Source organism: Sarcophilus harrisii, chromosome 3 (assembly GCF_902635505.1).
Source record: "Sarcophilus harrisii chromosome 3, mSarHar1.11, whole genome shotgun sequence".
Lineage (NCBI taxonomy): Eukaryota > Metazoa > Chordata > Mammalia > Dasyuromorphia > Dasyuridae > Sarcophilus > Sarcophilus harrisii.
In genome coordinates this window covers 502620205-502636709 of record NC_045428.1, presented here as the reverse complement: position 1 = coordinate 502636709, position 16505 = coordinate 502620205, and the positions used below count along the sequence as shown (strand labels likewise).

Genomic DNA, 16505 nt, shown 5'->3' with positions numbered 1-16505 from the left:
GTGCACAACAGCTCTTCGGAGACATGGGGGCGGGGGGGCAGCAGCCAAGGTTTTAGAGTGCGGGGTCCTTTGTTCAAGGCGGGGCTCCTCTGCTGGGACTTTGGGCTCAGTCCCTGGTGGTCTCATCTGTGAGGTGAAGGGACCAGACGGCGGGATCGCTAAGGTTGCACCGGCTCTAAATCCCGCTTCCACTTGAAAAGTTCATTCTCTGCCAGGCGATGAGCAGGGCCCCCCCAGAGCTGGGGCTCCCCAGTCGGTCTGAGACGTGCCCTCAGCTGCGCGGAGGGAAGAACAGCAGAGGGAGCCGGGGGCACCCCCCGCGCACTGGCCAGCTCCTTGTTCCTGCCAGGGGGGCGCGATCTCCGAGCTGGAGAAGCCTCGGGCACCCCCCGCCCCCGGTCGGCCTCCGCTCTGTGGGAGAGGGGACACCCACGCCCGCTCCGCTCAAAGCCCTTCCCAGGCTGTCCCCGGGTCCCTCCCCCTCAGCCTTGGCCCGCAACAAAGGCTGAGCTTGTGGGACGGTGCGCGGTCTCCGGGAGAACTCTGTTAGCGGGAGGGGGAAGGCGGCCCAGGTCGGGCGAGCCCGGTGAGAGCGGGGGTTCCCGGGCCAGAGGGGAGGGAGCAGCCCCAAAGCCCGGGCGTCCCCTCTGAGGCAGAATGCCCCCGGCCGGAGGCCGTGTGAACGGCTCCGACGTCACGTTTCAGCCTCGCGGCTGGGAGAGCTCCGGCTTCGGGAAGAACCTGGGCTGGACGCAGAGACTCGGGCCCGATTCCCGCCTCTGTCCCCCACCGCGAGGGTGACGCTGACCAAGCCGCTTCGTTGTCCAGGCCGCGGTCTGCCCTTGGCCGACAGAGATCTGCCTTCTCTCCAAGGGCCACCAGAGGGCATCCCTCCCCCACCAAAGGCCGGCTTGGTCTCTGCAGAAGCCGGGGAACCAAGGCCGGAACCTCGCAGTGATAACGGCTGGTAAAGAAACCGAACTCGGCAAAGGCTTTTCCATATCTTATCTAATAACTGGAGCCTCCCAATAAACTTGAGAGATAGAAAGACGGCAGAGCGCAGGTTCTAACCTAAGGTCCAGGCACTTAAACAAAAGATGACCTTTTCAATAGAACTGGCTTCCTTTGTAATTCCAGGTGTTTTATACACTTAAGAACGTTATTCCTCGTTCCTGAATATTACAATAGTCCAGTTGATTTCCTACGCTAAGTTTCTCTCCTACACAGCCGAAGTCATGTCATTCCCATGCCTGCCCTCCAGTGACAGTTACTCCGACCTAACATCCTTCCAGCCCCACCTTCCAGGCTTGTCATGCCTTGTCACACCTTCCTTGCCCTCTGTTCAAGGCAAAGTCCTCCCCTCCCCCAGGTCTTCCCCCAAGTCGGGGACTCTCCCTTCTAAGCTGCCCCTTAGAATCTCCAGCTTCCTCCAAAGTTCGGCTCAAGCTTCTTCCTCTTCAAGAACCTCTCCTCATGTTTCCTATGGTTACACATACTTTTAAAGTATTAACACATCACCTAGCGAGGTACAGTTTTCTCCCATAAAAGGTCCGTAAGGGCAGGGCCTGCCTTGGGTCCCCACAGCTTAGCAGAGGCACCACCATCAAGCACTTGGTAGTGCTTATTGGACAAACAAATCTGAGTCCAAGTAGTAGAAGTAGGAGCAAGAGAGGCAAATGTTATCTCAATCTAAGAAGAGATTTTAAGAATTACTTGCCTGTTCTTGCTTCTTTGGTCCTCAAAGTGGGGGCCTCCCCTGAGGCTCTGTCCTAGTTCCTCATTTCTGCCTTCTGGCCTCACTCTCAGGGCCCACACTACATCAAAGCTCAGAACCATCCCAAGACCCACATATCACCTCCTGTCTCTGGTCTGGTCTCTGCATTTCCTTCTTCATGGCCTGCTATCATATCGCTAATGCACAGGTCTGTCTGATTACCTTACTCTCTTGCTCAAACACCTTCAGGGGCTCCCAGTTACCTACTGGAGAAAATAAAACTTCCTTTTTTGGTCATTAAGGCCATTCATGATCTGGGTCCTCTCCTAGCTAACTTCTTAGAATTTTCTCTCTCCTTTACAAATACGACATTCTAGCCAAACTGAATCACTAGCTGTTTCTCGATTTTGTCCTGCGTTCTCTTCCCTTCGTACATTTATACTGGCAGTCCCTCCAGCCAGGCGTGCATGTCATTTAGTGGCCCCTCCCCACCGCTCCAGTTTAAAATGATCTAATTTCTCATAGCATTTTGTTTGGACCTCCCCTTTGCCCCTGATCTTCCTTGTATGGGCTGACTGAGATCTCTACCTGATTCTTTCCTCTGAGACTACAGGTTTTTTGAAGGCAAGAGCTGTGTTGGATGTATAAGTGCTTTAAGATCATTCTTTATGAAGAATTTGGTATACAATACCTCATTTGCTCTTTTGACTCCTTTGCAGTGAGTGAGTCCCCAATCAGTTGAGATGCCCCCCAAGTGAAGACTCCAGCACTGAGAGGAAAGATGCTGCTTCCAATGGCTTTTCCTGCCTCACTGACAGTCTGGGGGCCTAACAGCCGTCTGCAGAATGGAGCTTGCATAAGGGAACAGAAGAGGGATGATCAGACTTGACTCTGAATATAGCTTAAATTGGGGCTTGTGAGTTTGGAAGAGAACAGCAGTTTGCTTAGGCTCTATCCTGACCTCCTGCCTCTCTGGCTGCTAGGCTCAGATGCTCCTATCCAGAGATATATTCACAGACTTTTACTCAAGTTCATCTAAGTTAGCAGGGATTTTGAGGATGTGTGGAGTGGGAGGAGGTGTGGGTTGGAGGGAGGCAGTGGGCCAGTCATTCTGCTGGATGTTTTAGAAGACACAGGGCTATCAACGGAATCGTTTTGCCAAAGCTAAGAAACTCAAAGCCTTAATTCCACTTTGTTTTATTATTCAACATTTTATACATAATAAATACAAACTTTTTACAGCCAGTACAGAGGAAGCCCTTGCACAGGTGTTCTCAGTGTACTGACACTGTACACTGGGATACATGGATTATGTGCCCTGTACAAACAAGTCATAGTTAAAAAGGAGGCATTTTTACAACTTTTTGTTTTAAATAAAATTAGCAGCTCTTACAGAAAATATTTAAAATATAACTAAAGAGATTTCCAATAACACTCTCAATTTGGAGAACCTTGATTTGTGGGCACAGACAGACAGACTGGCTGGAGGAAGAGAATAGCAAAGTGATACTTATTTGGGCACTGTGATGCTTTTAACACTTCTGCAAACTTTTAAATCTTAAAAAAAAAAACTTCTTTTTTAAACTTAAGAATAAGTTTGATAAACACATAAAAAGACCTCAAACAGATCAACAGGTTAAGAGGTGTGAAAGAACAAAAAATACGGAAGAGATTCATACAAGTCCTTGTTATTGATGAAATGGAGCGATCCAGGAAACGTTTCCTTGGATGTGACTTTTGGTCAAGGGGCCTGGAAAGCACTCTCTGCTTCAGAGATCTTTTTCTGAGGTCAGACTCTTTGAAGTAATGTGTGCAAAGTTCAGATAATGTCATCTAAATGTAATATTGATTTCTTTAAAAATAAAACAGTAAAAGCAAAGCGACCTCCCAATACAGCCCTTTTAAGCTAAGCCATCAATAATCTATTTTCTGGTTTAGGTGGAAAAACTTCCTACCCAATCATGCAGACAAAAATAGTTTTCCTTAAATACCTGGGAGCTGCTTCTCCCGGAATATCGCTAGTGAAGCCACAGTTTCTCCCTTTAACAGGGAGTGGGTGGGATTCTTCACGGAATCATCGGTTTGTGTTTGTGCCAAGCCCCAAAACGAGGCCAAACGGCAAAGTCTCCTTTTACCGCAGGCGCCCGGCCCCGGCAAAACCCTTCTGGACCCTGACGAGTCGCGAGGAGGCAGACGCTTGTGCCGCTGCCCCAAGGCCACAGGGGGGCCGATGTCCCTGGACTCATGGCTGTGAACCAGCTTGAACCTGCTGGGTTTCCTTCAGCTGGGCCCATGAGCCAAGTGGGAAAGAACACTTTGTCCCCCGGACTTGGACCCTCCCAGGTCACCAAAGACAGACTGGTTGTGGCTGGGATGCAGCTCCTGGGAAGTCCACAGGGCTGACTGGGCTGGGGTGGGTGCTGAGACACATATGAGGCAAATACTCGTTGGAGGAAGGGGGCCTTCCTATGGAGATGAGGTCTTCTTGATCTGAAGTGTCCTGGCCCCTCCCAGCGGGGGGTGGGGCTGGTGGGGTGGGAGGGTGAGGTGTGATGACTGGACGAGTGGCTGGAGGAGGGAGCCCGAGGGCGCCAGGACCTTGCGGGCCCAACACGGCCTGTCCTGGGCGGGCTCCGGGGCCTGGGAAGAGGCACCGACCTGCCTGTCCTGAACTCTGTGCTTCTGTCTCTCTTCTGAGGCTGGAGAAACTGGTTCCGCTTCACTCATCCCACGGGGGATGCTGGGGGCTCCGGGCGCGTTCCTAACACATTCCTATGGCCACAGTAATATACTGTACTAACGTGTGAGGGGAGGGGGCTGGGGCGGGCCACACAAGTGGCCAAGAGCCTGCCCCGGGCTCGGGTGGGCCTGCCTGGCCGGGGCCACGGCCCCTCCGGGCTTGTGCTCTGGAAGGAGATGACTCAGAACGACAAGCAAAGGCACAGGGGGAGGCGGAGGGCAGGCCGCTGCCGCACGGAGTCCTCCCTGGTTCCTGCTCCTTACTCTAGTCATCTTCATGCAAAGGTGCCTTGAAACACGGTCTTGGCCAAGCTGGGCGGGGCGGGCCTCGGCGGCGTCACACCAGCGTGATCTCCACGTCCTCCATCTTCTCTGCGGGCCGGCGGTGGCTCTGAGTGGGAGGGGGGGGCGCAGCCCGTACCTGAGGGGAGAACCACACGTGGGTATGCGGGGCTCCCGCAAGAGCGGCACGTGTGCCCAAGGGAGTCGGGCACTTATCGACCTTCCTTCTCCATGTACTCGCAGGAGGGGCCCGGAGGGGGCAAAGGCCGAGTGCCTGGAAGCCCAGTGCTCGGCAGAAAGCTCCCACCGCGGGTGCCAGGAGGGGGGCATCCTCAGCGCCTTCGGTACGGGGGAGCACTGCGCTGAAATGGGCTGTGGGAGACCCTGGCCCAGGGCCCGCATCAGCGAGGGCTGTGCTCTGTGAGCAAAGAACCACGGTAGCTCAAGAGAAGTGTGAGAGCGAGAGCCTGTGCCCCTCCAGAAGTCCCATATGGACTGTTTGTGCGCTTTGTGGGCAGCTCTGATTGGTCTGACCAGCTACAGCCACACACCGCACTCTGACCCTGACCCAGGGATTCACCTGGGTCTCCTCTGAAAACAAAGGACCACAGGGATACCTCTGGTGACTCATGACTGTTGTAGGACCAGGTAATCCTGACCTCCGTTATTATCGCTAAGAGACCAAGGGAGGCTTTTGGGAAGCTTTGATAGTGAAAGTCAATGATGATAGTGCTGACGTGGAACACACTCCTTGTGACAGCTCTGAGATAGAACCAACACTGTTATTCCCATTTTACAGAAGGGGACATCAGTCCAGAAAAGGTGAGGGGACTCAGAGGATATAATAGTATTTAGAGATTGAGAAACCTATCAGTCCACCCATCCTTCTGCTCAACATGAGGCAACCCATGTTGCAGATAAAGAAACTGAGAAGCAGAATCAAATTAGAGTGTTGTGAGAAAAAGGGGGGGGGGAAGGGAAGATTGAGACCAGATTGTGGAGAGTTTCAAATGCTGGGCTTTGCAATCTGGCTTTTTTTCTCGGGGCTGTAAGTGGGGTGGGGGGGAGGGAGTTATAGTGAGTTTCTGCTCAGTGGGAAGAAATGAAATTGCGATATAGGAATGTGACTCTGGCCCCAAAGGCTAGAAAGAAACATGGGGAGAGCCTGGAAGCAGAGGGTGCAGGTAAAGAGCTGCGAGGGTCAGTAAGCTGGAGGAGAGGCACAGGTGGCCTCTGAGGAAGGAGATGAAGGGATGGAGGAAGAGGTGGTTTCAAGGTATTACAAGGTAAAAACTGATAAGGCTCAAGAAATGAATAGATAAAGGAGAGGGATGTCAAGGGTGACTGGCAAACCAATATGGTTACAATGAAAAGAAAAGCAGGTAAATGGGGGAAAAAATCTTTGCAGTAAGTTTCTCTGATAAAGGTTTAATTTCTAATTTATAAGAATAAAAAGCCATTCCCCCAAGTGATAAATAGTTATAAGAGGAGAATGGGCACTTTTCAGAGAATTATCAACAGCCACATAATAAATGCTCTAAATCATTCATAATTAAGAGAAATTCAAAGTAAAATCTGAGGGGTACCACTTCACACCTATCAGACTGGCTAAAAGAACAAAAAAGAAAAATGACAAATGTGATGGGACTGCGGGAAAATGTGTATATTAAGGGACTCATGGTAGACTATCAACTAAATTATTCTTGAAAACAATGAGCAATTATGCTCAAAAAGTAATTAAACTGTAAATACCCTTTCTCCAGGAATAACACTTTTATAAAGGGGAGAAGGGACTCGTATTCAAAAATATTTGCAGCTGCTTTTTTTGCAGTGGCAAAGAGTTGGAAACTGAGGGGATGCTCATCAATTGAGGGAATAACTGGACAAGTTATGGTACAGGAATGTGATAGAATACTATTGTGTTCTAAGACATAATGAAAAGGATGGTTTCAAAAAACCTGGGAAGATTTGAATGCATTGATACGAGAGAGAACTTGGAAAAAAAGAAACAAAAAAGTGTGACTGGGTTAATAATAACACTGATAACAGAAATGGGGATATCATAAGTAGATAATATTTTTGAGCAGCTGGCAGATATGGTGAAGATCAAGTACCATAAGATACCCAGTTCTTGCTCTGGACATGTCCTCCTCCCTTCCAATTCTGATGCAGTCAGAGACAGGACTGGCCCTCAGAGGATAGTGTGGGGCTTGACCTACATGTAGATTTGAATTCCTGGGGAGAAATGGTAGTTGAGGCTAATGGAGTAATGATAAGCAAAATGGTGAGAAAGGCAGAGGGCAGAGAACTGAGTAGGGCTTCAATTGAAGGGAGAAAGAAAGAAAGAAAACTCAGAGAGGGAAAGAGATCGGAAGAGCATTACCTTTGTGACTCCAAGGCTAAAGACTTTTTACCATATCTCATGGCCTTGAATGACATCAACTCAGACTTTAGCAAAGCATTTACTGAGGAAGAATAAGTGATAAAGCAATCAGCTCTGTTTCTACAGAATAAAACACTCTCCTCAGAAAAGCCTTGGGAGGTATAAGTTATTATTATTTTAACTTTATAGGTTAAAAAAAAAAGTGAAGCTTCAAAGACTTAGGAGAAAGAGCATTGGACTGAGAGCCAGAGACACTGCCTGGGATGGCCTTGGACAAACTATCCTTGCTCTCCAGGTTTCCCCATCTGTAAAAAGAAGGGATAAGGACTAGATAGGCCACCCGAAGATCTTTTTGTCTTTAAAGCCGATGGTCCTAGTTAGCTGAGGTCAGAGGCAGGCTGATGTTCATTTTATAGATGAGGAAGCTGAGGATCAAGCAGTCCTAGCACCATGATCAGTCGAGTAACCCAGCTCCAGAGCACTTCAGGAGCTTATACCTTCTAACCTGAGAGAGCCAAGCACCCCCAAAACGGGGCCTGGATACTTACAGGTCGCAATTTACCATAGGAGGCTTCCGGTGTGTGTCTTGGGGGCTGAGAGAACCCTGGAGAATCGGAGCTGAAGCTGTTTTCTGTGGGAGAAAACCAGAATCATGGGTGTGCTAATGGGTACAGATGGGTAAGAGAAGGAGCAAAGTATCCCTGGAGCCTCACCGTTCATGGACGGAGACCTGGGGAAGTACCTCGAGTTCCTCTTCTCAGGGCTGGGAGAAGGGCTGCTGGGTGGCTGGTCGTAGAGAGGCAGTGGAGGCAGAGAATTGTGTGGCTTGGGGGAGGGAGAGATCTGTGAAGAAATAGAGAAGTGGTTAAAGGGTCAGTGATGATTGATAGGAAGGAACATCAGTGTAGCGGCTTTGCTAACACACTCCCATACCTTCTGTAGAGTGAGGCGGAGGCCAGGGATGGGGAGCTGAACTTTGGTACTTATACCTGTCAATAGGCAACCAAGTCATAAGATTTATGTGCAAACTGGGTTCATTATAAGAGATGAAAATGCATGTGGAACCCAAAGAGTTCACAATCCCCAGAGAAATCTGCACCAAAAACAGGATAAAACAGGAGGGGCATGGCATGGAAGGGGAAAGGTACAGTAAGCCCTCCTGAAGGGGAGGAACAAGGTGCAATTCTTTCCCTTGGAAACTGCTAGACTGAAGATTAGAGGGTCGGCTTCTCTACAAAAGCAAGATCGCAGCCTGGTACAGAGTGCCTGGTGCCCATCTTGCCTCCCCAGGACACACAGGGAATGCAGCCTGAGTGGTCAGGACCTTTCATCATGTTCTGGGCCCAGAGTTTCTGGAAAAAACAGCAACTAAAAAAGAGATTCAGGGGACCCTTTCACAGCCTGATACTGGTCATGTCATTTTCCTTCTCAGAGTCTGTTTCTTCAACTATAAATTGAGGATGTTCAATTAGATGATGTTTAGAGCTCCTTCCAACTTCAAATCTCATGATCAATTTGATTTGATACAACAATTTTTTGGACTGAATCTATGATATCATTGATATAGGGAACTCCTAATAGGGAAATTCCCTCTACTCACACAGATCAGTTGGATAGTATGCAATTTACAGTCTTAGAGAGTTACCGGCAGCATTAAGAGTTTAGGTGACTAGCTGTACCAGATCTAAACTTATATTATAAAGCAGTGATTACCAAAACCATTTGGTATTGGCTAAGAAATAGACTAGTTGATCAGTGGAATAGGTTAGGGTCAAAGGACAAAACAGTCAATAACTTTAATAATCTAGTGTTTGACAAACCCAAAGACCCCAGCTTTTGGGATAAGAACTCACTGTTTGACAAAAATTGCTGGGAAAATTGGAAATTAGTATGGCAGAAACTAGGCATTGACCCACACTTAACACCATACACCAAGATAAGGTCTAAATGTGTTCATGACCTAGGTATAAAGAATGAGATTATAAATAAATTAGAAGAACATAGCATAGTTTACCTCTCAGACCTGTGAAAGAGGAAGGAATTTATGACCAAAGAAGAACTAGAGATCATTACTGATCACAAAATAGAAAATTTCTATTATATCAAATTGAAAAGTTTTTGTACAAGCAAAACTAATGCAGACAAGATTAGAAGGGAAACAATAAACTGGGAAAACATTTTTACAGTCAAAGGTTCTGATAAAGGCCTCATTTCCAAAATATATAGAGAATTAATTCTAATTTATAAGAAATCAAGCTATTCTCCAACTGATAAATGGTCAAAGGATATGAACAGACAATTCTCAGACGAAGAAATTGAAACTGTTTCTAGTCATATAAAAAGATGCTCCAAGTCATTATTAATCAGAGAAATGCAAATTAAGACAACTCTGAGATACCACTACACACCTGCCAGACTGGCTAGAATGACAGGGAAAGATAATGTGGAATGTTGAAGGGGATGTGGGAAAACAGGGACACTGATACATTGTTGGTGGAATTTTGAATACATCCAACCATTCTGGAGAGCAATTTGGAACTATGCTCAAAAAGCTATCAAACTGTGCACACCCTTTGATCTAGCAGTGTCTCTACTGGGGTTATACCCCAAAGAGATACTAAAGAAGGGAAAGGGACCTGTATGTGCATGAATGTTTGTGGCAGCCCTCTTTGTAGTGGCTAGAAACTGGAAACTGAGTGGATGCCCATCAATTGGAGAATGGCTGAATAAATTGTGGTATATGAATGTTATGGAGCATTATTGTTCGGTAAGAAATGACCAACAGGATGATTTCAGAAAGGCCTGGAGAGACTTACATGAGTTGATGCTGAGTGAAATGAGCAGGACCAGGAGGATCATTGTACACTTCAACAATAATACTATATGATGACCAATTCTGATGGACATGGCCATCTTCAACAATGAGATGAACCAAATAAGTTCCAATAGAGCAGCAATGAACTGAACTAGCTACACCCAGCAAAAGAACTCTGGGAGATGACTATAAACCACTACATAGAATTCCCAATCCCTCTATTTTTGTCTGCCTGCATTTTTGATTTCCTTCATAGGCTAATTGTACAATATTTCAAAGTCTGATTCTTTTTATACAGTAAAATAACTGTTTGGACATGTATACATATATTGTATTTAATTTATACTTTAACATATTTAACATGTATTGGTCTACCTGCCATCTGGGGGAAGGGGTAGGAGGGAAGAAGGGGAAAAGTTGAAACAAAAGGTTTGGCAATTGTCAATGCTGGAAAATTATTGCATTTATCTTGTAAACAAAAAGCTATTAAAAAATAAAAAAAAAGTTTAGGTGATTTGCCCAATGTCACCCAGTCGGCTCTCTCTGAACTACACCAGCTGCCCAGTATGTTGGAATGACGATGCCACATGCTGGGTACATATAGCAATGAGAAGGAAATGGCCTCAATGAGTTTAACTACATGGCACCTCTTCCTACAGGAGAGAGCTTTCTATTAGATCCCCCTGGTTCGAAGCAATTGGAACAGTCATGAGGCTTGATCTAGACTGCTGAGGGCCTTGACCCTTGCCTTTTGTTGGTCACTTCTGCAGCCTTCTGATTCCAACTCACAGAGACAGTAATTTGAAAATAATTTCTAAGGCAGTTCCATGGAGCAAGAAGAGTGCTGGATGTGGAGTCTGAATCTGAGCCCTGACTCTTACTGTTATAACCCTGGAACAAGCCACTTCCTTTCCTGGACGTCAGCTTCCTCATCTGAAGGAGGAGAATAATGATACCTGCCCTTCTTCCCTCCAGGGGGATCATTAGCCGAGGGCTATATACAGGGCGTCCGGCCGCTTGGCCACTTCAGTGAAAGATGCTGAGCAGCCAGGGGCCTGGGCTCATGGAGATACGACTATCAGTGGGCAGACTGAGTCTTTAAAAGCCTTCTAATGAGCTGGGTAATGATAATCTCAATGGAATAAACATATTCATGAACACTTTGCAAACCCCCAAATACTGAGTGGTGACAGGGCCTAAAGTGGAAAAATGGAAATAATGACAATGGTCATAGAGCAGCATGTGGCCACACACACTGAGTGCCCCGTCCCCCCATATTGTAAGGGCAGGGAGAGAGTAGAGGATGAAGACTGTGACCCACTTAGCAGAGAGAAGGACTGAGAAGCCATGAGACCAAGGGTTTTGTCCTGCGGCGGCCAGCCCTCACTGGTAGAGCTTGTTCTCCAATCTAGGTCTACTGAACCCAAGACCAGTTCTTTCTCAAACATCCTGCTGCCTTTTTTAAATCCAAATTCAAGTTGACATAAAGTTGACATAAAGAACGGAAAAATCCATGAGCAACTCTAACCTTTTCATTTAGTCAAAGAGCAGCTTATTCTCACTGTACATTTAATGAGCCTCAGGAATAATAAGTGCTCACATTTCTCCTGTGTTTTATGGTTTATAAAGCACTTTCTCCTCACAACAATGCTGTGACGGTGCCAGCTTTGTTATTATCATTTCACAGATGAAGGAACAACAGTCCTGGGAGGGACATTATGGAGGGAGGGGTGAGAATATCTGGGGGAGACATTCACACCCATGAGATCATAGATCCAGTGGAGAACTGAGAGATAAGGAAACATAGGTGGGACTGCCAAGGCAAAGGGACTTGCCTATTACAGCTCCATGGTGAGTGTAAGAGCTAATATTTAAACTCTGGGTCTTGTCTTCCAGTTGTGTTCTTTCTATTACACGTTGCCCATGCAGGACAGGGAGAGAGAGGACTGGCTGCCTATATTCCCCAGAAAGGCCATATGCAGCCAACATCTGTACCTTTCCTCTGTGACCAGCGCAGTACCCACTGCAAGTCAGCAAGAGTCCATGGCCTGTAGCTGGGCCTCTGGAGCTCAGCTGTGCTGATTTCAGTGCTCACTTGCTGGCTGCGGCCCATTAGCAGTATGCTTGAAACTATTTTGTGGTAAATATATGGCTGCACATGCATGTACTGCAATGTATTTTGACTAACCACACAAGAGACCTTGATCCTGGGGAGCCAAGGGAAAGAAGAAGGGATTTCTGTGGCTTTCTCAGTCTCATCTCTCCCCATGCATGGCAATGGCTGCCTTTGGGTAGAAGAGCTCACAGGAGCTGTATGAGCTCACCCTGAGGAGAGAGATCCTGAGAGTTGACTTTCCCTGCTAAAGAGGTGACCTGCTGATGAGGAATTCACTCATTAATTTCCTGCAGAGGCATTCACAAAAGACTAACATAACCACTTGGCTTGTAAAAGTAGCTCACAAAGGATATTCCTGAACGATAACCTGCCATGTAGAGGTGGGGTAGGAGGAGATATCCATCTCTTGGGTAGCCAGATCCCAGACTCCGGCCTTTTAGTCAGAGAAGAGGAAAGTTCTGGGCACTGCCAGCCTTGGATTTGCCTGGTGGATGGCCACAAGTTGGAAAATTCATAAATTCCCTCTCAAGAAAGAAGAGGATTGCTCAGGGAACTCCTGAAAAGCATTTAGCCTTGGAGAAAAAAAGAGCATCACCTATAAATTCTATGTACTTAAATTTCTAAAGAGTGGTGGGAGGCAACATACGTGGATCCTTTCCAATCCTTGTGCACCCTCCTTAGTATAGAGCAAGTCTGATGGGAAATAGGTTGATGCCTAGTAGCTCCAAAAGGTAGGTAGAGGATGTGCATCCTGTACAGTGTTCCGTGGGAGTCCTAGCACCACTGAGGATGCCTGCTTAGGCACTTTTAAGTCCTTTGAATCTGCCATATTTTCTGTGGGGTAAAATAAAGGCTGTCCAAGCAAAATGCAATTGTTACACTGAATGTTTGCAGAGGAGCTGGAGGTTACCCATATTTGAAGAAATCTAGATATGAGTTATACCTATTCTTTCTTTTTGAAATTTCTCTGGAATAAACTCTGGGCTGAGGATAAACCAAATCATGTCAAGGAGAGACAGTGTCTTGTGCTTATGCTTAGCTCAGGATGACTATTCTGCGACAGCAGTGCCATATATTGTTCCAGTCAGTATCACAATCAGAATCACACCAGTTCTCCCCAGTAAGCCCAGGGAAAAGGCAGAGCAGAGAAGGGACAGAACCTGCCTAATGCCATATGTGGAATAAGCACAGAAAATTGATATAGCCAGACCTATGCTTTAGGAAAATTATTCTGACAGCTGTACAGAGAATGAATAAGTGAAGAGGCTTGAAGGTAGGTGGCCAATTAGGAAGGGAGTAGTGATGAGGATTAAGGTAGCAGACATGTAAGTAGAGAGAAGAGATTGAGTTAAAAAATATTAGGGAGGTAGAACTGAAAAGACTTGACAACTAATTGGATATGGGGCAAGTATTAGTAAAAGGGAAGGATCAAAAAAACCTATGGGGTTATATTCTTGGGTTATAGGGAGAAGGATGGCAGTGCCTTCAAGAGCAAAAGTAAAGTCAAGAGGAAGGATATATTTAAGGTAAGAGAGAAATTCATTTGCATATAATGAGAGATGTCTAAGAAGCAATTAATGATGTGGGACTGGAGTTCAGAAGAGTGTTTAGGATTGAAGAGATTGATAGAACTAGAAGTCACCTGTGTTGAGGTGAAAATTAAATCTATGGGAGCAGATGAGATATTGAGAGAGGGAGAAAAGAGGGTCCAGGCTAGAAATTTATGGGACATATAGGCAGATGAAATGGGTTTAGTATTTTAAGGTCCCAGCAGTACTTAGCAACCATTCATGCACTGACCAAGACTATTGAAACAGCCGCCTAAATGGTCTCTGTACCAATCTGTTCTTCATGTGGTGACGGAATAAGCTTCCTAATATTCAATGTCTCACAATGTCATGCTCTTCCTCAAAAATTTGATTTTTCTCACAAATGTCATTTCCTATTGTCTCTAAGATATGATACAAATTTCTCAGCCTGGCATTTAAGACCTCATACCATCTGGTGCCAACCTTATATCGCATTATTCTTTTTACATTCTCTTCCGCTTAGCCAAACTGGGTAACTAGCTGTTTCCACATCTTGATCTGCTCTTCCAATTAGTGCATTTTATGGAGGCTGTTTTCCAGGTTCAGAAATTTCTCATCCTCATCTCTAGAAATCCAAACTGTGTGATCATGGGCAATTTTCATATCTGAACCTCAGTTTCTTCACCCATAAAAAGATGAAGAAACAACTTTTGAAGCCCAAATCAGAGTGGTTATTTTTATCACTACTGCAGACTTTTTTTTTTTAATTTGTAGGCTCACTCAAAGGCTGTATTTCTCCTTCTACAATGTCTTCCCTGATTATTACACCTCCCAAAGATCTCCCTTTCTCAAGGTCATGGAGTTCTTTTCTGGGACCTGTCACAGAACCACAGAATTCCAGAATCTCATTCAACCTATCCCTAAAAAGGATTCCCTAGGTAACACACCAGACAAATAGTGCTCCACTTTTTTCCTTGAGGACCTCCTATGACCTTGTGAGGAATGGGTCATTGTGAAGACCGAGTTAGCACTCTGGGTACCTTAGAATCAGCCGGAGTCAGGATAAGCAAAAGTCCTTGGTTTTTATTCTTGGACTTTAGGGGTAGAAGTGAATTGGATGGACGCGGGATCTCCACGACCTCTCCTCTTTGTCTCCCGCCCAAAAGTGATTCTGGATTCTCTTACTCTACCCCCTAGTCCCTCCTATAGTTCTCTGTAAACACCAATTATCGAGCCAGCACAGAATAGTAGGCAGGGCCATTTTCCAAGAATAAGCTAATAGAGTATTGCCCAGTTGGTAATTAGTCTTAAGTGTTTAGTTGTCTGACCTCAACACATGGACTCAAAGAGTTTCAGCCCTTTACAAGTCATTCCAAATAGGGATAGCTTTATATGTCAGGGAGCTTCTTTTGATATTAATCCTCCATGTGCATCCCTTCACTTCTGCCTGAGACAATTACTTTAGCTCTATCCCAGTGTACTCTGGATTCTCTTTATGTATACGTTGTATCTCTTCCTATTAGACTATAAATTCTAAGAAGGCATGAATTATGAAGTACAGGGCCTGGCTTCAGTAGGCCCTAATAAACATTTAAAAATACACTATCTGTAAGCTTTTTTTTTGAAAAGCAAAACACAGTATGGACAGGCCATAGGATTCAGAGCCAGAAAGAAACTAGAAGATTATTTAATGCTATACAATGTAGGAATTTTATAGATGAGATTTCCAGAGCCTTTTATGCTATCCTTGTGGATAGGTTGGAAAGTATAGACAATACTATTAGGTGGGAATAGAACTGGGTGAAGAAGTAGAACTAAAGGGTAGTCACAATGGGAAATGGACAATGAGGAATAAGGTCTCTAATGGGCCACTTAAGGGATCTTTCCTCGTGTGTTATTGGACACTTTCATCAATGACTTGGAGGAAGGCAGAGATGGAAGCAAACCTGGGAGGGATAATTAACACACTAGATGAGAGTCAGTATTAAATTAGATTTCAACAGGCTAAAATAATAGAACAAATCAATTAAGATAAAATATACTAGGGATGAATGACAAATCTCAGACATGACATCAACGAATTAACTTCACAGATAAAAGATGGTAGAAGTGCAGCTAAGCAGCAGTTCATCTTAAAAAGTCTGGAGGTTCTAGTGGGCCAATATAAGTCTACAATGCAATATGACCCTAAAGATTATGTGATTTTAGGTTGTTTTATAAGAAAGTATTCAAAATGAAGATGTGAGAATCCTTTCATGCTCTTTTTAAGTGAGAGTATATCAACAGCACTATACTCAATTCTTGGCCCCACATTTTGTAAAAGGATGCTGATAATCTAGAGAGAATCCAAAGGTGATGGTGACTAGATGGTGGAGGGCCTTGATGTCATGATGAGATTGGCTGAAGGAAATGGTGACATTTAGCTTGGAGAAGAGAATCCTTGTGAGAGTTGGATGTGATGACTCTTTGTAAGAATCTGAAGGCATGGGACTTGCTCTGCCCAGAGGGCACAATTAAGAGTAATGGGAAGATGCTGAAGAGAGAAAAAATTCAGTTGGATGTTCAGAAAAACTTCCTGATAATTAGAACCATACAAAAGTGGAGGCTGGTCTAATGAGCTAAGGCTTATCCAGAGACTAAGAGTTTTCAGGCACAGGTTGGAAGAACACTTAAGCATCTGGAGAGTAGTAGGCTGGACTAGATTAGAAGCATCAAATCAAGGAATCAGATTAAAATGTAACGGGAAATATCTAACAAAATAAATAAAAAATGCTCCAACACAGATAATGTGAGTTTGTGGTTCTCTAAGTCACTATGTAGCCTGAAGGGATCTTTTAATCTGAGCTGACCACCCCTGCATTAGATGATTCCTCACAGTCTCCCCAAATGCTGAGGCCCAAAGTTGTTGAGAATAGCTGGTGTAACTG

At 45.5% G+C, this 16505-nt stretch overlaps 1 protein-coding gene across 1 annotated transcript in view; it reads right to left on the bottom strand.

Annotated features, from left to right (window-relative positions):
- Positions 1–4436: 4436 nt before the first annotated feature.
- The window catches only part of FCHSD2 (FCH and double SH3 domains 2), a 354207-nt gene continuing 342138 nt past the window's right edge, over positions 4437–16505 (bottom strand). Inside the window, exons 18-20 of the mRNA XM_031961492.1 lie at positions 7832–7961; positions 7667–7749; positions 4437–4874 (exon numbers count right to left, since the gene is read on the bottom strand). Coding sequence (XP_031817352.1) covers positions 4791–4874; positions 7667–7749; positions 7832–7961 — 297 coding nt within the window. The 3' untranslated portion in view covers positions 4437–4790. The remainder of the gene's footprint in view (positions 4875–7666; positions 7750–7831; positions 7962–16505) is intronic.